Source organism: Dama dama, chromosome 20, assembly GCF_033118175.1.
Source record: "Dama dama isolate Ldn47 chromosome 20, ASM3311817v1, whole genome shotgun sequence".
NCBI classification, from domain to species: Eukaryota; Metazoa; Chordata; class Mammalia; order Artiodactyla; family Cervidae; genus Dama; species Dama dama.
Genome location: NC_083700.1, coordinates 43,020,438 through 43,045,599, shown reverse-complemented (window position 1 = coordinate 43,045,599; position 25,162 = coordinate 43,020,438). Strand labels below are relative to the sequence as shown.

Here is a 25,162-nt window from a genome sequence, read left to right as displayed (position 1 = left end):
GCCTGTTACATTGTAGCCTTGCCCAAGACCTCTGGTTTGGGATTTGCTCTGTGTCTGGTCAAGCTGGACCCCTCCCGCCCTGTCTTCCTGCTTTGAGAAATGATGGAATATAGCAAGTGATCAGTAAATATTAGGTTGTTGTTGCTGTTATTATAGAGGAGAGTCCACTTAGGTAAGAAGATTCAGAAGGCTATGTATTCCAGTTTCTAGATGGAAATCTACCGTATAGTATAAATAGTGGCTGCACCTTATAATTTGCAATGAGTCATGTGCAGTCTTGTTGCGCAGCAGACCAACAGTCCAGAGGTCTTAGGATTCCTTCTGTGACATCCTCCCCTTTATACTTAAGACTATATTCATTTGTTTTACTGGTTTATAATTTTACTTTGCTGTTGTACACAGTGTTTGTATAATCTCAAAGCTCTTCATGTAAAGCAGGAAGAATCTGTAATAGAGCAAGGAACTCACTGAGAGCCAGAGGTGATGGTATGATTTAGCAAGTAATGTCCATGAGGGGTTTGGCCAGCACACTGGACTCTAGAAGAGACTAGCCAGGTAAGGAAGAGGCAACTTTCCAATTTGGAGGCAGGAAGTTCTCTTGATATTAGGGCAGAACTTGAGAGAATACCCACGGGGCTCATTTATAAAACAGAGTCCTATTATTGTCTGCACACTGTACCTTTCTTCTCTTGTGTGGTAAAGCTCTACCATGAAAGTTCTCAAAGGGTGAGCCACATGTTCCTCTAAAGGCACTTTAGTCATCAGCGTCTCCAATGGATGGTATTGTTCCTTCTAGAGCAGTTTGATATATAATAGGTAGTTTTTGTGTGTGTGTGTTTTTTAAGAAAAAGGACATGTTTAATATTTGGAAGGAGGAAACATTAAAGGGTTTGTGTATGTCAACCAAATCATGTAAAGCCAACCAAATCATGTAAAGCACTAGCTAAACAATTGGCAGAATGTTTTGTTATCCCTGAAAAATTCATGTGAGTACCAGACTATCTCCTCTGTTGAACAGCATTGCTGCTGCAAGACTGGGGCAGGCTGACCCATAAGAGGAAGGCCTGGCTGTGACAAGGAGGGAAATTAGGACAAGGCTTGTAATGTCTAAGATTTTTCTCTGTTGTCCTTCACTTTGAATTAGTTTTGATTCTCTGAGTGAGAACTCAACTCTGCGTGACCTGAGATTCTGGCCAAGCTTCACTGAACAGATCGGTTCTTGACTGTAGTGCTTTTGAGAGTTAACTGAGAAAAACACTAGAATTCCAAAATCACTAAGCAGAATAAATACTAGGAGTTTTAAAAATGTCCCTGAAAATCAGATAGAAAACTCTCATTTAAAAAAGTTAGTTATTGTAATATGCAGCATGGTGACTACAGTTAATAATACTCTATCGTATATGTGAAAGTTGCTAAGAGAGTAAGTCCTGAATATTCTCATCACATGAGAAGAAAATTTTGTGAATAGGTATGATGACAGGTGTTTTAAAAAGTCAATTATATTTCCAGCTCATAGGCAGCTTCCAATAGGAGGCATTTTAAAATAGTTTAAATTTCTAGTTAGATTTTATAAAGACTATTCCTTATCTGATGTAATTTCTTAAAGCTTTTAAGGTAAATTATAAAATCCTTAAAATTTTAATTTGTATTATATTTACTTAAAAATTATATGTAGAGTGAAAAGAAAATTTCCTTCAGAATTCTGTCCTCAGTTTCATGGTTCCCATTGTAGGGTGTGCTCTGCACTCTGTATACTTTAGAATTAGAAAAGCAAACAAATACAGAAAATTCAAAAACAAGCCAACAGTAAAGACCATTGGTGATAAAAGTACAGTAATATGAGTTTGTCACTGTTGGCAAGTAGATTTGTAAAATAAATGTAATTCCACATTACTTAGTGATAACTTAAGTAGTTTGTCATGAAACCTAAACTCTTAGTAGAAAAGAGCCTCCAGACAGGTAATTTAAACTTCCTCACAGGTGTGTTAGAGAGTCAGGAAATAAAAATAGTGAGAGACTGGGAGCCAGAAGAGCTGAGTCCTGGTGTTCCATCTGACTCATGTTAATGGAGGCCTGGGCTCTGTAAGGCAGTCTTTAGGTGGCTTGGGATTTAGAGACCATAGAAGAAGCTTAGGTTTTAAGAGCCTTGATTCTCCTTTCAATAAATAAAACATAACTTATTGATGGAGATAAATCACTGGCAAAAACAAAGACACAAACAAGAAATGTCAAGTAGATAATATAGCTCCAGTGGAGGAAGCAAGTAGGCAGGTGTCAGGACCATTGATGGTGACCTTGAAGTCTTTAGATAACTTGTGTGCATTAACTCGACTGAAAGGAATTGAATAAAATGTACTCTTATTTTTAAAATGAACTCAAACTTTATTTCATAGGGGTATTTTATTAAGCTTATCTGGAAATAAGGACTTTGGTACTAAGAGACTCTCTTAGAGGCAGACACTTATTTTTCAAAGTTTAATTTCAAAGAGCAAAGCTATTTTCAGAATGTGAGTCTTGGTTATCAAAGACATGCCTGAGTTGGGGCAGTGAGGGTTTCCAGGCTCACAACCATGAAACTGCCTTTTCTTTGGTTACATGTTAAAACCAGAATGTTGCAGTTTCACCTTAGAATTGACTTCAGAGTTTTGAAAGAGTTTCTTTTCCTTATAGAAAACAGCAGGGTAAAGAAAGGTCTTTAGTTGAGTTCTTATATTTTTAAGAAGAAAGAAAATAAAGAAAGTGAAGTCACTCCGTCATGTCCGCCTCTTTGTGACTCCATGGACTGTAGCCTACCAGGCTCCTCCGTCCAGGAGATTTTCCAGGCAAGAGTACTGGAGTAGGTTGCCATTTCTTTCTCCAGGGGATCTTCCCGACCCAGGGATTAAACCTGGGTTTTCCGCATTGGAGGCAGATGCTTTACCTTCTGAGCCACCAGGGGTTTCCCTGATGGCTCAGAAGCCTCATTATCTACATTTTTAAAGGGGCTTTCAAAGCAGATATTCTGTGGGTTGTAGCCTGTGTAAAGTATAAAAAGCTGCTTTGGCAGTAGCAATGAATTTATAAATAAATTTTAAAATGCATTTATGTGTCTGTATTTTGAGAACCATTTGTCTGTTTTGAAATATGAGGAAAACCAAATAACTGTTTTGAAATATGAGGAAATCCAGCTGTATCATGTTTGCATTGTTTTATGTTTGAGTTTATTAATAATTTGATTTTATTTTAATGAATCTTTTTATTTTTACCTTCTTTTCATGTTTAGCATGTATACAAAATACTGTGTTGCTTATTTTGGATTTGTTTTGAGCATGCAGCATATTGCCTGGCAAAGAGCAGTGGGTGCTTAATAACTGTTCGTTTGAATCCATAAATTTAATGTATGGCTATTGTGTTAGGATGTTTGCTGACATAATCCTTTTGATGGTTCATCTTTTTCCATTAACCATTTATTTTCAGGTAATTAAATGGGGATTTTTATAGAATGTTAGAAAAAGAAAATATTAATATTGGCACTCTAGTTAATATAGGCATTTAAAATTTTTTAGAGAGGAAAATAGATTGGTTGGCACATTTAAAAATAAATGGCATAATGTGAAAAGTAAAGATAACTTTTCTGGGAGTGAGTGTGCTATGCTAGGGAATGAAAGATGATGAATAAATTTTACATGCAAGATCAAGTGTAAATCTTCAAAAATGATTCTACCTGATAAAGATGGCAATAATTTAATTATTTCCTACTGTATTAGTCTCCTTTCTTGGAGAGAAACATATTTGATATAGTGTCAGTTCTTATATGATGATTGAGCTATAAAATGTCTGAGCTGGTAACCTTTCATCCTGTAATACTTATACACCGATGCCACAGAAATTAAAAAATTGTTAAATGTCACTGATTGTGAGACATCTCTGTACATTAAGATGTGACACATCTTTGTACATTGTTTCTGTGGTCACACTAACTCTTTTTATTCCCTCTTTCTAGTCATACAGTTTATCAAGAAAGAGAATAGTGCACTACACCTGTTTTGACCAACGGAAAAGAGCAAATGCCGCATTTTTGATAGGTGCTTATGCCGTAAGTACTTTTTTCATGATTATTTTCTATAATCAGGCCACTAGAATGTTAACACTGTCAAATAAAATCCAGGACACTTTTTCAGTGGATTTAGGAGATGGTGAAGATTATTAGCAACTTGCAAATTGATCTGGAATGGAAAGTGTGGACCGATACTGATGAACCATTTACTCTTGGGTATTATTTTCCAGTAGCTAATGAGAGAATCTTGGGACTACAACATATAGCTTGTATCCCACAGTTGTATAGGTGTTTTATAAAAAGAAAGGATATTTACAGGAAAAAATACATAGTAGAAGATTATTAAAGACTGTTAAGGGTTTCCTCTTGGGAATAAGAGGAAATCTTTGATTGCATGGGGGAGGATTATTATTATTATTGTCAGTCCCTTTATTCAGCTATACAAGTGTTTACAGTAAGCAAGCTGAATATAAATCCTGCATATACTATAGCTTCCCTAATAACTAGACATGGCTTTTCAAAATTAATCTTGATTAGAAATTTTGTTCTCTGTAAACACTGAAATGTAAATGTGAGTTCCACATGAATGTGCTACACAGTTTTGGCATGAACACTTCTAGAATTTTCTATACATACTAGGATTGGGCAGGGAGGGGAGAGAGGTGTCCTTTTCCTTCTCATCCTTTGGGAGAGTCTGTGTCTCTAAAGCCTGGAAGCTCACTGCTATGTGACCTTTTAAGGGCCTCCTTCTGAAGACCTTGATGGAAGGAGGCACCAGCTACCAGACATCAAACTCTGCCACATCAAACCAAAAGCTCTGGGGGAAGAATCCCAGCTGTGCTGTTGCAGAGACTGTCAGCTGTTGCAGGGTGTGGGATGAAAATAGTGGCAGGCTGACAGGCAGCCTGTGGTCTGGGGCCTTGTTTCCAAATGGAGGTGCCCAGCTCTGCCCACCGTTTCTCATCAGGATGTGGCTACCAGAAAGCCTTGGGTCATCCCTAGTGGTACCTTTCTTCCTTGCTCCATAGACAGCATGCTCTAGTACTTGGAATCATGACTAAGAATCCGAAACACTGCTTTTCATCCTGAAGAGGCTCTGGGATGATGGGTAAACCACTTTATCTTTCTTAGCTTTACTTAGTTTGCTTATCTGTTAAAAGGGAGGGTTGGATATAATGACCTCTAAGTTTCCTCCCAATTCTGAGGACACTAGGATTATTTGTAGTGCCAGCCAGGCTCTTGCTTTTATTTGGAGAGCATGCATGAAAAGCTGGCTGTTGGCATGAAGGTTCAGTGAAGTGCTGGTAAGCTGAATTAAGCAGGCATGCTTATTTTTCACTTTACCTTTGATGATTGCTATTTATTTGAAACTGATAATTGACACTGTGTATTTGAATATGGAGAGTCTGTAATAACCTCTGGATTCAAGCCATGTAAACACTGTGTCTTACTGAGGGGTTTTGTCCTACCTTTGCGCATGTTATTCATGAGGCCTTTTATCACTAGTAATTGTCAGGAAGAGGCCGTCTGCTGCTCTGTCCTTTCCTTCCCCCTCTTCCCCTCCCTCCTCCCTTCTTTTTCTTTTTTCTTCCTTAGTGCCTGTCCTTCCTGTTTTTAGTGACATCCCTAAGTTCAGCATGGTACCTTTGGGATTTTGAACGGAAGTTTAGTTCTAACAGATGTGTTGAGCTTGGGGGTAAAATACATCTTCTAATGCAGAAGTGTCCACCACTTGAAAGCAATCAAAGGAGAGGAAAGCAGTCTGGGGAAGTGCTGAGGGCAGCTTGAGCTTGTGTTACAGGCTGTTACAGTCCTGAGAAGCAGGGTAATTATTCATGTGTTAGTCATTTCCCAATTGATTTTCTTTTCTAATTTTAGAAATGTGTTCCCCAGGAAGCTTTTGGACACAACACTTAATAAAAATGAAAACCAGGAGTTGCAGTCTTTCCTGAAAGAGAATTTTATGCTTTACTTTGTATTGTATGTGTGCATTTAATTGTTGATTCAGATATTTTAAGAAGACAGTAATGGCATTATACATCTCAGCTAAGTTTCACGTATATTACATTATTGCTATTGGGATAAGTCATAATCTCCCAGGGGAATCTTCTTGGACATAAAAGACTTTGACTTTGAAACGGCTATGTAGTCAAATGGCATGAACTCTGTACCTGTGTTTTTTTCAGAGTCCCCAGCAGTGAAGGTGTCTCCCTTTTTGAAATGGGGTTATCATTGTTCTATCAAGGGGCATTGACTACTAAAAATATTTTGTACTAAGACAAGACTTTTTCTCTGAGCCTTAGTTTTCTCATTAGTAAAATTTGGTTAGTACCAGGGTTTTCTGGTCTGTCTCACAGGATTATTGTCAACATGAGATATCTAACTCCCTGTTGGATAGCCCCATATCATATATCTAAATGGTATCTCACATTTATTGTGGCACAATTTTTAAAAATTTATTTTTAATTGGGGGATAATTGCTTTCCATTGTGGTGTTGGTTTCTGCTGCACAGAACCATGAGTCACCTGTAAGTGTACACATGTCCCTCTGTCTTGAGCCTCTCTCCCCCCCAACCCTCACCCCTCTGGTTGTCACAGAGTGCCAGGCTGAGTGCCCTGTGCTATACGGTTACTGCCCATTAGATATCTGTTTTACACTTGATGGTATATATATATGTCAACCTTTCTCTCAGTTCGCCCCATCCTCTTCTTCCTCTTATGTCCACAAGGCCGTTCTCTTCATCTGCCTCTCTCTAATCTTGGCAGACATTTTTACTCCTCCTCTCCACAAATCTATTTATTCCCCTACTCATTGACTTTTTTAGTAAATGAGCTACCATCAGCAGCTTACTAAATCAAAGGACAGTAGTCATTTTGATTCTTGTGTCCCCCACATTGTACTCATCAGTAATTTCTAACTCAAACACGTACTGAGTAGGAATGCTTCTTTTCATCTCCATGGCTATCACCTAGTCCAAGCCACTGTCACCGTTCACCCGGGCGACCACCACAGCTTCATACATTATCTCATTTTCACACCCTTGCTTTCCTTTAATTCGGTGGCCACACAATTGTCAGAGTAACGTTCTAAAACTATAAATTTGATCATTATCCTCTTTCAGATCTGTCTAATGTCTGCTCACTGGTCTTGGCATGAAATTCAGCCTCTTTACCCAAAGCCATTAAGATCTTCCCTGATCTAGCCCTTGCTGCCTCTGTGGTCTCCTTACTCTAGATGCCTTTTAATCGTGACATCACAAGCCTGTTCCCACCACAAGGCTTGGTATTTCTGTTCTCTCTCTCTGGAATGTTTTTACCTCAGACATATACAGCCCTTCTTCCTTCTGATCTTATATCACCTCCTCAGAGAGACTTTCTCTTGAGTTTTACCTTGCTTCCCCCACCTCCAGTACCCTCTAGCCCTTGATGTTTTATTTATTTATTTTTTACTGCACTCTACTACTTGAAATTATCGGGTCTGTTTGTGTACTTACTTGTTTATTATCTCTTTCCTAGACTATAGAGTAGGGACCTTGTCAGCTTTGTTCATTGCTGTGTCTAGGAAGTGATAAAATATTTAATCAGGAGTTAGGCCCAGGCATTCACTAGTTGAACTGGAAGCTGGCCACAATGGAGCCTTCCTGCTGTGCTGAATCATCGGGAAGTCCAGGGTGGAGGGTGTCCCAGGGAAGAGACAAGGTGGCTAGCAGTGGGGGTGGGAGGGGGCTGCGCTGGGTTATTCGCCGCTGGTATGAAACTGTTTCAGTACTTGAACACTGAGCATCATTTTAGAACTGTGCCCAGTCGGTGGTAGGTGCTCCATAAATATCTACTGAATGAATGAATAATGAAATGATAAAATATGAAAGAAAGAAGGAAGATAACTTCCTTTGGGTAACTTCAGAGAGAAACTGAAAATGATCAAATTGGATTAATTGGATATAGCTTAAAGTTGTATCTTCCTCATTACTAGAAATATTTGCACTAATGACTGAGCCAACCATGGTCTTTAAAAATGGAGGATCAAAGCAAAGGTTATGGACCAAGGGAAGTGTCTGTATACAAAGTCACATCACTACTTTACTTCTTTTTTTTCTCTTTTGATAAACTTTTCATTTATTTTTATTATGGTGAAAAACACATGTCATGCAATTTACTATCTTAATCATTTTTTCTTTGTTTCTTTTTAAATTATTTTTTTATTGAGTTATAACTGACATAACATGATGTTAGTTTCAGAGGTACAACAAAATGACTCAATATTTGTGTGCATTACAGTATGATCACCACAACAAATCCAGTTAACATCTGTTGCCATATATAGTTACCAAAAATCTTTTTTTTTGATGAGTCTTAAGCATTTTTAAGTGTATAGTTCAGTGGTATTAGGTCCATTCATATTGTTGTGCAACTGTCATACCTTGCTTTTGAGTGTGACAGCTTGTGCAAACATCATGTACCTGTAGAGTCAGAGCTTTGCTTGTGGTTTCTCTGTTAAACCATGACTTTAAGTATGTCACAGCATCTTTCTTTTTTGTGTGTTTCTATTTCCTCATCTGTAAGTGAGGGAGAACCTTTTTATGTTCTTTCTCCTAGAATTGTCATGAGTATCAAAAAGGAGATAAAATACAGAACATCACGTTCAATAGGAAATCCACAAACCCTTCTCTGTGGGTGATCTGAAAGCCAGAGTTGTTGGAATGATGTGGCCACTGGAGATCACAGTGACACTTGCCAAATGACAGACATCCATTTCAGGGAAGTCCCCACTCATGAAGCATCTCTTTACCCCTTAAGCTGAGCCGTTGTGCTCCTTGAGATGGAAGGTTCAAATTTTAAGAACAGATCAACTCTTTTGAAAAGAGGTTTTCCCTTCTAGTACAATACGCAGTGCAGTTTCAGAGTTAAGAAGCTTAGATCATTATAGCATCCAAAATACTCTCAGATGAGTTTAAAGAAGATGGCTTTTGAAAAATTATAAGCATGAGTTAATTAAGTTCTTGCCACATGCTTGAAGACCAAATCCTCACTGATTTTTATACTGTTTTCAGGTCGTAGAGGGCTTCCCAGGTGGCTCAGACAATAAAGAATCTGCCTGCAATGCAGGAGACCAGGGTTCGATCCCTGGGTCGGGAAGTTCCCCTGAAAAAGGGAATGGCTACCCACTCCAATATTCTTGCCTGGAGAATTCCATGGACAGAGGAGCCTGGTGGGCTACAGTGCATGGGGTTGCAAAGAGTCAGACATGACTGAGTGACTAACAATTTAAAGATGGCTTTTAAAAAATTACAAGCATGAATTAACTGGTTTCTTGTCACATGTCTAAAGACCAAGTCCTCACTGATTTCTGTACTGTTTTCAGTTCACAGAACTGTGCTAAAGAGGTCAAGGGGAATTTGCAGAGGCCATGATGATTGAAGGACTGGAAAATAATTCAGGGTTAAAGAATTAAGAATTTTTTCAGATATGTGGAGGATACTTAAACAAAGATGGTAACCACACTGTATGTTCCTTAACACGCTTGTTAAGGTTTCACATTGCTTAGTAAGGGGTCTAATTATGGATTAACTGGGACTGGCCTGACCCAGATGTCATGTCTGAATCAGGGATGACAAAGCTAAGGTTTGTAGACTTTCTAACCATGTCTGTGTCTGCTCTTCGCTCTGTAGACTATACTTAAGGCCTTAGTAGTTATATTATACCTCTAAGTCTACTACTAATTGCAAAGAAGCCCTTCTCCCTCTGGTGTAGAGGCTGAGAGCAAAGACTTCAGCTGAGCCACAGCTTGACCTTGAATTCACTTGTTATTTGTATGTCTTGACCAAATTCTTTAACTCGTCCAAACTCCTGCTTCTTCCATCTTTAAAACAGAGATAATAACATCCCGCCCAGCATAGTTGTGGTGAGGACTGAGGAGGTCATGCTCGTGAAGGGGTCAGGGCAGTGCCTGGCCTTGCAGCATTGTAAGCACTTAGGAACAGCTGGTGCTCTAGGTGGGAGAGCTGTGTTGCTTTCCAGATTGTTTTCTGAGCGGTTGTCTTACTTCCCTTGAAGAGCCAAGGCTGCTCTCCTCTTTTTGTCTTCTTGTCTTCCTTCCTTTCCATCTACTTCATACTTGATCCTTCCTTAACTCAGTGACACTCATGTGGTTGTTACTCTGATGGTTACTTGGAATAATTCACTGGAAGGTGTGAAGCTGTGCATATGAGTTTTTTCTTTTGCCGCGTATGAGTTTTTTTTTTGCTACCTAGGATGAAGTATACCCTTTCAAAACTGATAAACAGACCAATCACAAGCACTGAGGTTGAAACTGAAATAAAAAAATCTTCCAACAAACAAAAGCCCAGAGCCAGGTGGCTTCACAGGTGAATTCTACCAAAAGTTTAGAGAAGAGCTAACACCTGTCCTGCTCAAACTCTTCCAAAAAATTGCAGAGGAAGGAAAACTCCCAAATTCATTTTATAAGGCTACCATCACCCTGATAACAAAACCAAAAATGCCACAAAAAAAGAAAATTACAGGCCAGTATCATTGATGAATGTAGATGCAAAAATCCTCAACAAAATTTTAGCAAACAGAATCCAATAACATATTAAAAAGATCATACATCATGATCAAGTGGGCTTTATCCCAGGGATACAAGGATTGTTCAGTATATGAAATCAATTTGATACACCATATTAACAGATTGAAAGATAAAAACCATATGATCATCTCAATAGATGCAGAGAAAGCTTTTGATAAAATTCATTGCCTGTTTACGATAAAAACTCTCCAGAAAGTTGTTTGTATTCTAAAGGAAGAATTTGCCCGAACCAGATGAATTTCTCACTTTTGAGATCTGTGTTCAGGTATTTGTTAGTGCAGTAAATATTTATTTAGCTCGGATGAGCTCTACTAAGCATTGTAATGAACTTTGGGAAATAAAAAAATAATTAAAAACAAAAAGAAGGAATGCCTAGCTTTAAAATAGGGGAACAGATGAGCAATAAGTAAGTTGGGAAAAGTGTGTAGTAAGTGTCAAATTTGAATAAAAATTCATTCAAAGAGTGTTTTTCCAGCCCTTGTCACACATGAGACCTTGTTCTAGGAGTTGAGGATACTAAGGTGAATAGCTCCCTGCCTTCTGGTTTGGGTGTTGGTAGACCAGGGTCAAATCTGGAGAGATTTGGGAGGGATTAAGGATGACCAGCCCCAGTGGGCCAAGGAGGGAAGGGAGTATCAGACAGGGGGCATGGCATGGAAGGGAGGGTGCTTTTGGTGGTGGTGGGGCAGTTAGGAGGAGATAGAGAATGATTAAATTATTCTAAATGTCTCTTTGTAAAGAGCATAATTTAATGAATTCAATCTAAAAATTGGCATAACTACATTATAGAAGAAAAGTAGGAAACTTCTCTTGCAATTACAGCTCTCTAAGTGTAGGCATAATTGCAGTGTAGTTTTGTGAACTGTTTTTCACTTGGTCTGCATGGGGTTACAGAGTCAGACACAGCTTAGCGACCAAACAACAGCGTGTGTTTTGCCTTTTTTGCTACCTACATGGCCAAATGGAGAAGGAAATGGCAACATACTCCAGTATTCTTGCCTGGAGAATGCTGTGGACGCAGGAGCCTGGTGGGCTGCTGTCCATAGGGTCGCACAGAGTCGGACATGACTGAAGTGACTTAGCATGCATGCATACATTGGAGAAGGATATGGCAACCCACTCCAGTGTTCTCGCCTGGAGAATCCCAGGGACGAAGGAGCCTGGTGGGCTGCCGTCTATGGGGTCGCACAGAGTCGGACACGACTGAGGCGACTTAGCAGCAGCAGCACCTAACCAAATAATATTCCCTGTAGAATACATACCATTTTTAACATTTTAGATTCCTTTCAAAATTTTTTATAATGTGACAAACAACTTTCTGCGTTATAAATGCTTCTTTTTGTGGATTTTCATCTTTAGATTGCCACAACTGTGACTAATAGTCTTTTATTTAAAAACAAATCAGCATTAGTTTAGGCTCTTGAAGTATATTACCATATTTAAGCCAGTTTTAACTAAATTTGTTATCGTGTGAACTCTTCAGTGTCATATACCTTGGCATAGTGGGTATTTAAAAATGGTTTAAACCATTGGAAAACTGTAAACCAGGCCAGCTAACTCTGAATTTGTTTTTGTCTTTATTTTCTGGACCAAGCATGTTCATTTCCTTAATCTCTGACTCATAATTCATCCATAAATTGCAATTTCAGAACTACTTTAAATTGTCATTAAAAAATTATAGGTTAAACAAATGTTATTTAAAATGTAGGTAAAATTATGAAGAAAAATGTTGGTTCAAAACAAGAAGGTGTTTTCCTTAAATACTTATTAAAATAGTAATAAAGCGGATGTCAGCTACCAGTGTTCTGTCCCCCTCTGTGGCTTCTTGATAGACCTCCCAGGTAGCGTTTCTTCTGCTTACAGAAATCGTGGAGGAAGGGAGGAGTGGTTGGGGCAGGGCAATATCCTGTTTGCGGTTCCTTCCTTTTATAGCTTGATAGGCAAGAATGCTATTGTGAGGGTGCCTGGAAATGGGCCAGAGAGGCTTTTACCCTTGCAGGCGAGTATTTTTGGTGTCTTTAAGCAGGTCAGTATCCCTAAAATCATACAGCATTTTCAGTTTCAAACTCTTTGAATTTGGAAATTCTGTTTGTCTTCCGCTTGTGGATAGAGCACTATCATCTTTTTCAATTCTCCTTGCATATTTCATTTAGCTGTGGGCTAGAAAAATCAGCAGTTTGCTTTTCACTTGAGGAAGGTTTGATTCTCAAGTTTAACTGAGTATGTCTTTTTAGTATTTTTTTTTCCCTTTTCTCCTTCTAATAAGTTTCCTCTGTGTTGTAAACACACACACACACACACACACACACACACACACACTGTATTTAGGACTATACATTTCAGGACTGATACTGTGTCTGCTCACCCAGTTTTGAATCCTATAGTCTTGAAAAGACATATACTTTCTATCTGAAAATCTTGTGTCCATTTGTTTCATTTACATAGTGAATTAAGGGGATATATGTTTGTAATGTAACAGGGAACTTTGTTTTGTTCCCACAACAGCCCCAGAGTCTAGAATAGTGTCTGACATATCCTAAGTGCTCAATAAACACTTACGTGAATGACCAAATACTTAATTGATAAGCATTAGTAACATTGGATAATGTTAATTGGGGTAGATGGATAATGATGTACATTGGATACTGATAATTTATCCAATCGTGGGATAAATAAGTTATGTCCCACGATTCTTGAAAGTTTGATATGGAGCAATTAAAATGCTTGAGTGCTTAAAAAAAAACTGTGAAGTCAGTACTAATTACAGAAATAACAAGAATCACAGTGTTTTGAGGCATTATTTTTTAAAGTTACTGAGTAAAATAAGATGTTTTTATAGGTCTCTAAAATTTTAGAATTGAAATGGACTTTATTAATGTATATTAACATTTGAAATCAGTGTTATGGGTGATAGTCTTCATTTTTAACCCCAGCATTATTTCTGTTTTTCTCAATAGGGGAAAATCCCTATTTATGCATATAAGTAGTTGTTTAAAAACGTCAGACATTTTTAAACAGTTATCCTTGTACTCCTGACATACTTTTCAGTAAGAACTAACTCAAAAGCTCAAGAAAAGAATACTGGAAAAATTTTCAGCTAGTTGCATTAAAAAATTTAACTATTTTTTTATGAAAGAAAATTAGGAAAGAAGCACTGAAGCCCCTGAAGACATTATCTGTTACATCGTGTGACTTGGTGCTAAAAACACCCAAAGACTCAATTTGCAGAACCACTGAAGTATCTCTGTAAGAAACTAAAAAAAAAAACTGCTCCAGTATTGCTTTCTCGGATGGAGAAACTCAGCCCAGAGAGGTCAAGTGTCTTGCCCAAGGTCAAATCCAGTTAGTGAAAGAGAAAGACTAGAACCTGCCCCCAAGTTCCCAGTTGGAGGTATATCACCTCACTGCAAGAAGCTGAGCAGTGCCAAGCTTGGAATAATACTGTCTCTGAACTAAGTGAAAGCGAAAGCGAAAGTTGCTCAGTCCTGTCTGACTCTTTACGACCCCATGAACTGTACAGTAGTCCATGGAATTCTTCAGGCCAATGCTGCAAAAGAATCAAAGCAGCGTTCAGTGTGGAAGGGTAGAATTTTTCCATTGGAAAGCAGCATTTCAAATACACTGGTCACGCAGTTTCTCTTCCAGGCAGCATCTGAACTTTAATTCTGGCTGATGGAGCTAACACCACATGTTTGTGTATAAACCAGGTGAAACGGCAGTTTTCCTCACATTTGCGTTAGTGATGTCTGTGGATGTCCCCAAGTAGTTCAGAGTGTCAGGAGTGATAGAGACACAGGAGAACCAAAGAGTGACATGACATAGTTTAGGCTGATATTCAGGACTGGGTCTTTTAAACTTTTTTTTTTTTTTTACTGTAGTCCATATAAGAAACATATTTTATATTGCAGCTTAGTTCACACACACACACACCATTCATATGAATAATTGAAACAAAAGATTAATGAAACAATTCTTACTTTACAATGGGTGAGGTATACTGCTGTTTTATATTCTGTCCTATTTTAATAAAAAAAAGAAAAGTCTTTATCCATTAAATTGATTTTGTTGCTCACTGCCATTGGAGAATCTGTGCTTAGGTCTGAATTACTGTGCTTACTGCTTACCGTGCTTAGATCTGAAATGTGTTTAGATGTTTTTTAGGGCACTGATTTTGGCATTGAATGTGCAGGTGATTGTTTGGCCCATCTGGGTTAGCCTTCAATTAAAATGAACAGCTTAAGGAGATCGAAAGTGTTCTGAGCTTCTCAGAGGCTCCTCTCTAAATATCAAGATGTACTGCTGGCTCCCACATGATTTTCATTCAGTTGCTACTTGATCTTAGAAAAATCTGAGTTTGGTTTAAGCCCTCAAATAATACAATTTATCTTTTTATATCGCACTTCCATTTGAATCTCTCTGTTTTCCTCAAGCTCTTCTCCTACACATCCCTTTCTTCCTGGTAGTCCAAATGTGCATTTATTCTTTGGGGACAACCTTGAATGAGAAACGCCTGTGCTTGGGTCAGCTGTGGGGGCCCTGAGGATCCAGCAGTGAGCCTGCCTCTGGCTCTGTTATGTGAGTGCCTGTCCAATTTAATTTATAGATTTGTGCTCATGGCTTATAATACCCCATTGACCTCATGATGTTTAATCTTAAATCTCAGGTTTATAAGGGTTTTTGAATGCATAGTTTTTTTGTAATGTGCAGTTTCACATAAACAACACATGCAGCATGCAGATTTGAAGATGAATGAAGGTACTTTTACTTTTAAAAATTAAAATACATTTTAAAATCAAGAAATCAGATGCACATTATAAGATAAAGATAGAGCTAAGAAACAGACTGAAATACATGAATATTAACCAAGAGACATTCTCCCACTTATTTTTTAAAAATGTTCAGATAATCTATATAAAGAATGCTTTGTTGTTTAATATATATAAACATTATTTTTAGAGTTATAGAAATTCTTTTAAGGAAATAGTTTTAGAATGAAAGTATATTACAGATCCACCAATAAAATGTCTCAAATCTGTCAGTTTATGTATTGATGAGTTTAACTGTTTACTTATTAAATTTAGTTACAAAATCAGCATGCTGAAATCTGCTGCACTTCTATGCACTAATAATGAACTGTCAGCAAGAGAAATTAAATAATTTAGAATTTAGCTACTTTAATTTTTTATTTTACTCTCAGAAGTGTCATCCAAAAAGCTTAAATGATCAATTTAAAAAAATAATAACTCTACAAGATAAAAATAACACAGATTATTGTTTTTTGTGAGTGTATACCTACACTCACAAAATAACGGGAAGACCTAAACTTACTGACAGATGAGAGCTAAAGTGGCATATAAGATTTAGTTTTTCTTTCTGTTTTTTGATGTTTAAGAATTTTGGCTTTATTTAAATATACCTCAAATGATGTTTTCCCACATATATCTTATTAAAAAAATTTTTTTTTTACTGTGGTACAAGTCACATAATATAAAACATATGATTTTAACCATATTTAACTGTACAGTTGAATGCATACTTTTAATTTATATAAATTTTATTTCAAGACTTTTTTTTCTGTTTGACATAGTGAATAAAATAGTGACCTTTCCCCTAGTACGGGCAGTGAACTAATAAACGAAAAGCACTCTCCATATGTACTTTCTGAAATTTTAAATAAAAGAGGAGCTACCTGCAGCTCCTGTTGAGGTTGCTGTGTGCTGAGTTATTCTAAAGATGCTTATGCCCCGAATATGGTCACTGCTGCCATAAACCTGGACCGTGTCTGTGCCGGCAGCTAGGTCTGTGTTAGCGCCACTCTGTCCCTGGATCTTTCTCAGTTCTCTCTTCTACTGTGCTCTGCCTCAGCCTTGTTTCCTGGGGCCTACCCCCTCTCCCCTTCGTAATAAACGCTTGTCGGGCTTTTAAATTTTCATTATGGAAAACCAAGCTTTTATGGTGAGCACATAAAACCAGCGTTATAGTTAGTCAGCAAATTCCGGTAAAAGTAAATAACGGGCAAAGAAAGTCTAACTTCAGCCTGAAAGACATATTTAGAGTTGCTGCAGTACCTCAGAGAATTATTTAATAGGGGAGAAACATTTATGGTTCACAGTTTCAAATTAATGAGCAGACAGACAAGCCTTTCCATGTGAAGCTACCGCCTGTAGGATGAATCAGACTTTACAATTCTTTCACAAGTGGGTGTGTGAGTCAATTAGTGGGGCCTACTTTGGGAAATTTGTGTTACTGAAAAAAAAAAACAAAACACAAAAACCCACAATTCCCTTCTCAGAAATTTTTTCTGGTTTTTTTTCCCCATAATTGGTCCAGTTTCCTCTCTTCACCCCTATGTTTATTTTGTCATTTCTTATTGTCTGACCCAGAACCTGGCTTAATTATAGCTTTTCTCACCTTGTCTTGTAACTAATTATGTGTAACATAATCCCCTAGAATGAGCTCTTTGCTGTTACTTGCTTTGCTTTTCTTCCTACTAGAGAGCTCCTTGAGTAAAAGTATGACTGTTGCTCACATTCCTACCTTCACTACTTGTCTCTGTTGTTTTAAGGAATAAGGAATAAACAAGCTAGGAGACAGCCCTGGAGGTAGTTCTGATTCCCAAAGGTCCTGTGTTAACTGTGATAATTGATGCAGACAGACTTCAAGCTCAGTCTTCATTGTAGCACTCCTGCCCCCAGGTCCTGCCCTTGACTTCTGTAACCCAGGTCTCAGCTGCAGTGCTTTCAATTTAAAATCCATGCTTATTAAAACCTATGGGAATGGACTCACCCACACGAAGAATTTAGGATTATGTGGTAACTCTCCTAATAGCATTGGAGGCTATTGTGTGTCTTAGGGTTGGGAAAGCCTTAAATCCTATTAGTTTGAATGTGGTAAAGTATTTATGTTCCCTTCAGAAATGCCTGAAATCTGGAGAAAATTCTCAGTTGTTTGTAAGGGAGTTGTAGTTTTGGCAGTAAGCTGCATATTTTGCCAGGAGCCAAATTTTAAGTTTTATTGTTTTTCGGGAAACACATCTGTGAAATAATGGAAATAGTGACAAACTGTGCTTAACATTTTAAAACAGTTTCTAAAATTATTTTGTTTACTTGAATTAAAAAACAATAACTTTTAGGATAGTCTGACATTGGGCCATGACATTAACATAAAGCTTAAAAATATATTAGAGATTAAATTTTATATGTGTGTATTGACTGATGACAGTATTTTATTTCTGAATTTGTGGAAGAGGAAGCTAGATTTTAGTTGTTGATTAAGATCATTTTACTACAATTTAAAATTTTGGGATTTACCCAGAATATGAGCAAGTGGTTTTCCTTGATAAACTTTATTTTACCTTTTTTTTTTTTTTTTTTAAAGGAACAGTAGTTGACATAGACTTTGAGTTAAATACAGAGATTACAGAATCAGATGGGGGTGGGGGCCGGGTGTCTACTCTAGCCATCCAGAGAGTAATTTCTCCTCTGAAGAACTGCTCCAGTGGAGCTGTATTCAGCAATTCTTTCCTAAGTGACAAAAACAGACAGACCTTAGATAGGTCTTCTCTTGCCCTGCCTGACCAACTCTACCCTTCTGTCCTCTTCTCTAGGTCTCCTCGCCTCATTGTACTAGGAGATCTAGAGAAATTAAGTAACTTGCCACCAGAGACAGAGCAGGGACGGATGGGATCCCCCTGTGTAGTTGACACTCTAGTTCTTCCCTTCTGCATTAGCAGCCCGCCTCCCTAGGTAGACACCCATAGTCCAAGTTAATCCCCTGTGTGTAATAACCAGTTACCTCTTTTCTTACACTTTGCTCTTGGCTGCCCTGTATGCCCGTTACTCATTCACGTTCCTCTGTGTAGCTCTCCATCTTCATCTTTGCTTCCCCCTCCCCCGCCGGCCCCCACTATTTCCATCTCTTTTTCTTCCTCTGTTTCTGATCAAGTCTCACCTGTTGCTTTGTTTCTTTCCTTTGACCCCTCCTTTTTTTTTTTTTTTAAAGGTCAACTAATTCAATCTTTTAAAAAATATTTATTTATTTATATCACTGCAACCAGTCCTATTCAAGGCAGGCATGACTTGGTAGTTGCCAGTAGCATGTGGGATCTTAGTTCCCCAGCCAGGGATTGAACCTGCATAGCCCCCATTGCAAGGCAGGTTCTTAACCGCTGGACCATCAGGGAAGTACCCCCTCCTCCTATCTTAATTGGTTGGCATATAGAATAGCAGTGTTGTCATAATTGGAGTTTTTTGATTACATGTAACAGAAATTGGCTCTGACTTGCTCAGGTTCAAAATTTTAGATGAATTTTCTGGTAGTCAAAAGAGGGAGATAGAGGGCGCCTGTGGTCTTTACTGTTTAATAAAAACTCTCTATTCATTTTAATGGGAAATAGTCTTTCCCTCTCTCCTGTCTGGTTTGTTTGTTCATTCTCTCATTGAGCAAGTAATTATTGAGCAGCTGTGTCAGATAACTTTTCTAGGCTCTAAGGATATAGCAATGAACTAGAGAGATAAAAATCCTTGTTGTCATAGAGCTTACTTTCTGCTGAGGGAGACAGAAGAACAAATGAAAAGTTGGTGATAATGGTTATGCTGGTGTTTTTCTGGCTACTTCAGGTTGGAAGCTCAGGGAAGCTGTCTTTGAGGTGATGACAGTTAAGCTGAGAAAGAGGAAGAACATTCTAGGCAGAGGTAATAGCAGATACAAAGGCTTTAGGATGGACATGAACTTGAGTATGACTGAGGAGCCAAGAAAAAGCCCGTGTGGTTGGAGCATAGAGGATGAAGAGGTTGATGCTGTGATAAGGTGTGAGGTCCCTGCCAGGGCTTGTATGTGAGGGGAATAGTTTGGACTTTATACTCCATGACATGGGAAGCTGTTAGAGAATTGAAATGGTCTGATTTGCACTTAAAAGGGCTTTAAAAAGTCATCTTTTAGAACTCTACTCAAAGCTCTCCTTGATACCAGTTATCTCTGTGTTTCGATTTCTCTTATGCTGCAATGCCATGATGATCTGTGTATTTACATGTCTGACTTCCCTGTCTTCATTTTCATATCCCTAAAATATAACTCTTCTTTAATTTCTTCCAGTGTCTTCTAGTTTTCAGTTTACAAGTCTTGTGCTGCTTTGATTTAATTTATTCTTGTGTTTATTCTTTTTGATGCTATTATAAATGGAATTGTGTTCTTAATTTCTTTTTTGGTTTGTTTATTGCTAGTATATAGAAATACAGCTGATTTTTGTATATTGATCTTATATCCTGTAATCTTGCTGAAATTATTCTAGTTGTTTTTTGAGGATTTTAACAATTATTTTCTCTCTATATAAGATAATATTGTCTGTAAAGCGAGAGAGTTTTACTTTTTACTGTTTTTTTTTTTTTCCCTCTTGCTTAATTACGCTGACTGGAACTTCTAGTAAAATGTCAAGTAGAAGTTGTAACAATGGAATTCCTTGTCTTATTCCTGATCTTCAGGGGAAAACATCTAGTTTTCTGCCATTAAGTATAATGTTAGTTGTGGGGTTTTCACAGATGCCCGTGAATCAGGTTGAGGAACTTGTGTTCTTAGTTTCTTGAGTGTTTTTTCTTTTTTTTTTTTTTAATATCATGAAGCAGTGTTGGATTCTGACAATGTGTTTTAATGAAGAGATGCATAGATTTTGTTGTGAGTTGTACTGTTTGTCAGTAAGTAAATTTTCTTGAAGTGAGCTTCTAAATCTGTAAAAGATGCTAATCAGATTGAAGCCATAGGGTTCCTTGTTGGTTTTTATAGTTTGTCAATTGATATACATTTAATGGTTTCAAACTTCCCTGGTGACTCAGTGGTAAAGAATTCATCTGTCAATGCAGGTTCAATCGCTGGGTCAGGAAGATCCCCTGGAGAAAGAAATGGCAACCCACTCCAATATTCTTGCCTGGGAAACCCCATGGACAGAGGAGTCTGGCAGGGTCACAAAGAGTTGGATACAACTTGGTGACTAAACAACCTATGCAATGATCTGTGGGATGGATTTAAATTACTTTTATTTAAGTTGAAGTTTCCTTCACTTGTTCCAGTTCTACTGTTTGTGAAATTAGTAAACTATTTAGGGAACATGGTTAGTTTACACGGTTAAGAAGTAACAGTGGTTACTTCTTAAAAATGTCTGTACATTTAAGAATGATAAATCCTATTATGTTCTTGAAGGATATGTCTGTCATGTGGCGTCTATTTGAGCAGTTTGGGCTAATGCACAGTAAAATCGCCACAGAGTACTTTCTGCAAACACCTGACTGGCGGGCAAAGCTCTTGCTTCTCCTGCTTTCTCTAAGCAACAACTCTTTGTAGAACAACCAGTTCTCTGTATTCATTGTTGGTTTTCTATTCTTGAGTCAATTCAAAAGAGCAGTAGCTTACAAGTTACCATGAGATTCTCTATTTGAGATTTAGTTCACATGCTGTGTGGCTTCTGTCTTAGGAGTTTTCAGTTTGAAAAAGAGTAAGGTGACTATATTCAAAAAGGAGAAAAAAAACTTTTGTTTTTGGTCCTTCAGGTGCATGCTCTAGTTACTAAAATGAATACAGTGGGTTGTCTGGTCTACCTTCTTCTCTCCTAGGAAATCTTAGGCAGCCATGAGTTGTCATGGTACTGCTCTCCCACCCAGGTTGGGTTCCATAGCTGGCAAGTTTGGCCATCTTACTCTTGTATGTGCCCAGATAGTTTCTGACTTTTCTTATTCATTTTTCTTCCAATTATTTTGCTCTATTTGCATCGAGAAAATCTTCTTCCTCTCATACTTGCCCTGCCTCCCTGTGCCTCACATTTGAAATTAGTCCTAATCATGTTGCCCAATATTGAGAAGAGCTATTGCATTTTGAAGTGGAATTAGATGTAATAAAGTACCAATCAAACATTTAAAATAATTCAGGGTTCACTTTAGACTCATTATAAACATATTCGTTGATCTCCTCATGTTTTTCTAACCTAATCTTTTGACAAGTACTAGCATTGAGAGAAAATAATTTAAAAAGCAAACAAACTTAGTTAATTGGATTCTTTTGTTTTAGTTTTTGAAATAATGTTTTCTACTATATTTTATTTTAGATATCTGATTTCAGTGATAATATGAAATACAATATTGTTTTTGGACTAGTCTACAAGACTAACAACCGTAAGACTTTATTTTTGGGAAACTATTTCCAGAAATATAAATGTTAGCTTTTACAAATAGGCTTTTGGAATAGAACTCATTTGCAAGTTAAAGACTTTCTATAATGGGCCATAGGTGTTAAGAGGATTTAAACACAGGTTGTTGATCTATTGCAGTGGATCTATTATCTGCATCTTCATCATAAATGAAGTTACAGGTCTTGCCATCTAAGCTTGATCAAAAATTCAGTCTTTGGTTTAAAGAACTACTCTTCTCACTTTTAAAAAACTTTTCTTTTTTAATTTGAAAGGTTTTATGAAACAAGATTCATTCTATACCCAGAATTAAGCAGTGAAAAGTCAGCATGAGAAGTTTCTAATATGAAACCATTTCATTTCAGAGTACGTATTATTCAGGTGGTATTCTGGAGAGAGTCTATTTTTGTGCTTTATGCAGACACTGGTTTCTGATGATGACTGATAGTTGATATGCAGGGTTGTGTTTATCCATGTGTTGTAGCCTAACAGCCTCGTACTCAGTTTGTGTGAGACCAAGGACTCAGCTTTTCTTAGGACCAAGTATTTTCTCCTTTTCCCGTTTGAAGGGTCCCTATAGACTTCCATGTGCTGAGAATATTGGTTAGTGTTTCCTTAGTTTGCTTAATAAGCGGCTGAGCTATTTCAATGAGATACAATGTGCTCAGCAATATCTGTCCTGGAACAGGAGCTCTCCTCAAGCAGGAGAAGCCCATGGCTCTGAGATCCCACTAGCAGGAGATGTGTATTTGTCCTGGCTGTGGTTGTCAGTTATGGAAGGACATCTTTTCAAGCTCATCATGAAAGTTCTGTTTCCCATCCAATTAGATGGGAAGATACACATGGCTGATGTTGTCTGCAATTTTCCTAAATTACCCATCAAAGAGTTCCCAGTGGTTTCACTCTAATTACACCCCTGAGAATGGTGGTGAGAGTATTTCTATTTTAAACTAATTCTCACATAAATAGAATAAAGTCACTGACTACTCACTGAATATCAAATCCCCAATACAAATTCAAATGTGAAACGACAACAGGTGAGAGTATTATAGAGCAGATATCACCTTAACCAAGAAGCACACTCATTTCTAGACCTTGTTCTTAAGAGGATACTTTTTAAGTATTTTGGAAGCAGAAATAAGCGATGGAGGTAGAGACCTGACATGAGGTTCTGCCTTTCTTCTATAATTAGGGTTGCCTCCATTACTTGTTAAGCAGAAGCGTTGTCTAATATTCTGCAAGCCTTGTAACCTGTGGTTTATAATAGAATCAAAACTTGAAGAACAGGAAGCATGACTGACTTTCTTTTAAGGCGTGTTCAAAGACTATAAGAGACAACATACATTCCTTCTTGTTCTCATTCAATTAAACCAGTAGAAGAAACTTAAAATAGACTGAATAATGCAAGTTGTTTTAACTATACAGTTGCATTTCTGGTTTGTAATTAGTCTTACCTATCTAATTTGTGATTGTTTAACACTGAGTATTTTCATATTTGTAAGCAGTTAGAACAAAAGTAGAATCAGTTGTGCATTTGAAAAATGTTTGCCTTTTTCCTATTTTAAAATTTTATTTTAAAATTGAATGCAGATATTGTTTTCTTAGTCACTGGTTATAGTGGGAGGAAATGATTAAGGAGAAAAATGTTGCTAAAAATAAAAAAAAAATTAAGCATTTTGTTTGTGCTTGTATATGACAATCAAGGCTTGATGCTTTCTTCAAGAAAAAGCAGTTTATAAATGAAGTGCCCTGACACTTAAGAAGTCTGAGAACCAAGTCTTGCGAGGCAAGGAAGAGACTTTAAAAGTTTTATGTTTCAGCTCTTTGTAGAGCTTCTCACCTCTTCGTATGTTTTTATAGATGTTTATTTCATGGACTTCTGTGGTTTTACATCTTGCAGATAACTGGTAATTCCTCTCCTCTCCAAAATAAATAAATAAATAAAAACCAACCAAACCTGGTAATCTTACTGTTTTGTTCATGAGAAGTTCGCATAAGGAAAAATGAGTACAACAACCCTCTCCTGGTTACTTTGTTGGAGAGAGTTGTGGGCCAACAGTGATCTTTTGATAGTTTGACAGTGGATTGATAAAACAGGAGCCAGTGCATGTATTTTGTGGTTGTTGATACTAAGTCACCAGGAGATTCAGGATGCCCTGTGAACAGAAAGAACTAAGAGTAGCATCAATATCTGCACATCAAAAAATGAAGGACTGAACTAAATGATGGTCTGTGTGACAGCTCTGGTGTCCTCACAGCAATCGTGAGGAACGTTTACAGCCTCATGTTTTGACGTTTGTATGCATACGTGGGCTTTGGTCCAAGGTGTCAGAAATAATAGCAGTTATGGGTCCATATTCAGATGGATACAGGTGATGGAAAAGAGAAGAAAAAAATAATTTTGAGATCAAAGTTTATCTTTTTCCTGCGGTCCCTTAACATAGATGAGTAATGTGGCAGGTACAATTCTGAACACTTGATATACATTGTTAATTCACTAATCCCCAAAAATAGCCTGCTGAGGCAATTACCGTGTTATCCCCACCTCATAGGTAAGGAAATGGAAACACAGAGAGTTAATGTAATAGAGCTCGTAAGTGAAGAGCCTGGCAGCTTGGCTCTGGGCTCGGGGTGCCTAACCGCTACGCTGTGTCACCTACTCTCTAGGTAGGGGATCAGTATTCTGTGATCACGTCATGCGTGTTCTCACATAAAATGCTCTCTTTCCCTCCGCTGTTCCTGCGGCCGTCAAACATTTTTTGAGTGTGTGCTATGTGCTAGGCATAGTGGTGGGTCTCGCAGATACAGAAGAGACAAGAAATCCTGCTCTCAGATTTACAAGCTTAGCCAGGGAGACAGACTGAAATAACCACAGAAACCCGTGATGACAAACGAGGGTAAGAATTTGAAGGAGAAGGTCAAGGAGCGTTGAGAACATATGACAGGGGCCTGAGCTCATCAAGGTGCCAGAGAAAGCTGCCCTCCCAAAGTGCCTTGAGCTCTGATGCCAAGGGGAGCAGGAGACCATCTAAATACTGTAGTGATGCTAGGAAGACTCAGGTAGAGTCTACTGTCTTTGTGGACCATTCCCCAGCCCCCTTTAGAGCCCTTGTTCTCGATATCTTAGTAACCAGAATGACCGTGCAGACTTCCCTTGTGTCCCTGCATGCGTTCAGGTTCCTATGCAGATTGTAAGCATTAAGTAGATACTTGTTGGTCTTTGGTGACTGTGTTCTGTTCCACCTGCTTCCTGCCTTTTATCACATGTTGGGAGTGGCCGAGTGTAACTTCAGAACAGATAGGGGGAAGTAGGAGAATGAATGTCTCAGTCAGGTGGCATGCCTTGGCTCTCAAAATACTTTCTAAAAGC

General features: G+C 37.9%; 1 protein-coding gene across 2 annotated transcripts in view; it reads left to right on the top strand.

The window, feature by feature from the left end:
• CDC14A (cell division cycle 14A) overlaps window positions 1-25,162 on the top strand; it is a 180,370-nt gene that overhangs the window by 30,374 nt on the left and 124,834 nt on the right. For both annotated transcript variants that reach the window (XM_061121290.1, XM_061121289.1), the window contains exon 4: window positions 3,983-4,075. In XM_061121290.1, the coding sequence (XP_060977273.1) occupies window positions 3,983-4,075 (93 nt within the window). The remainder of the gene's footprint in view (window positions 1-3,982; window positions 4,076-25,162) is intronic.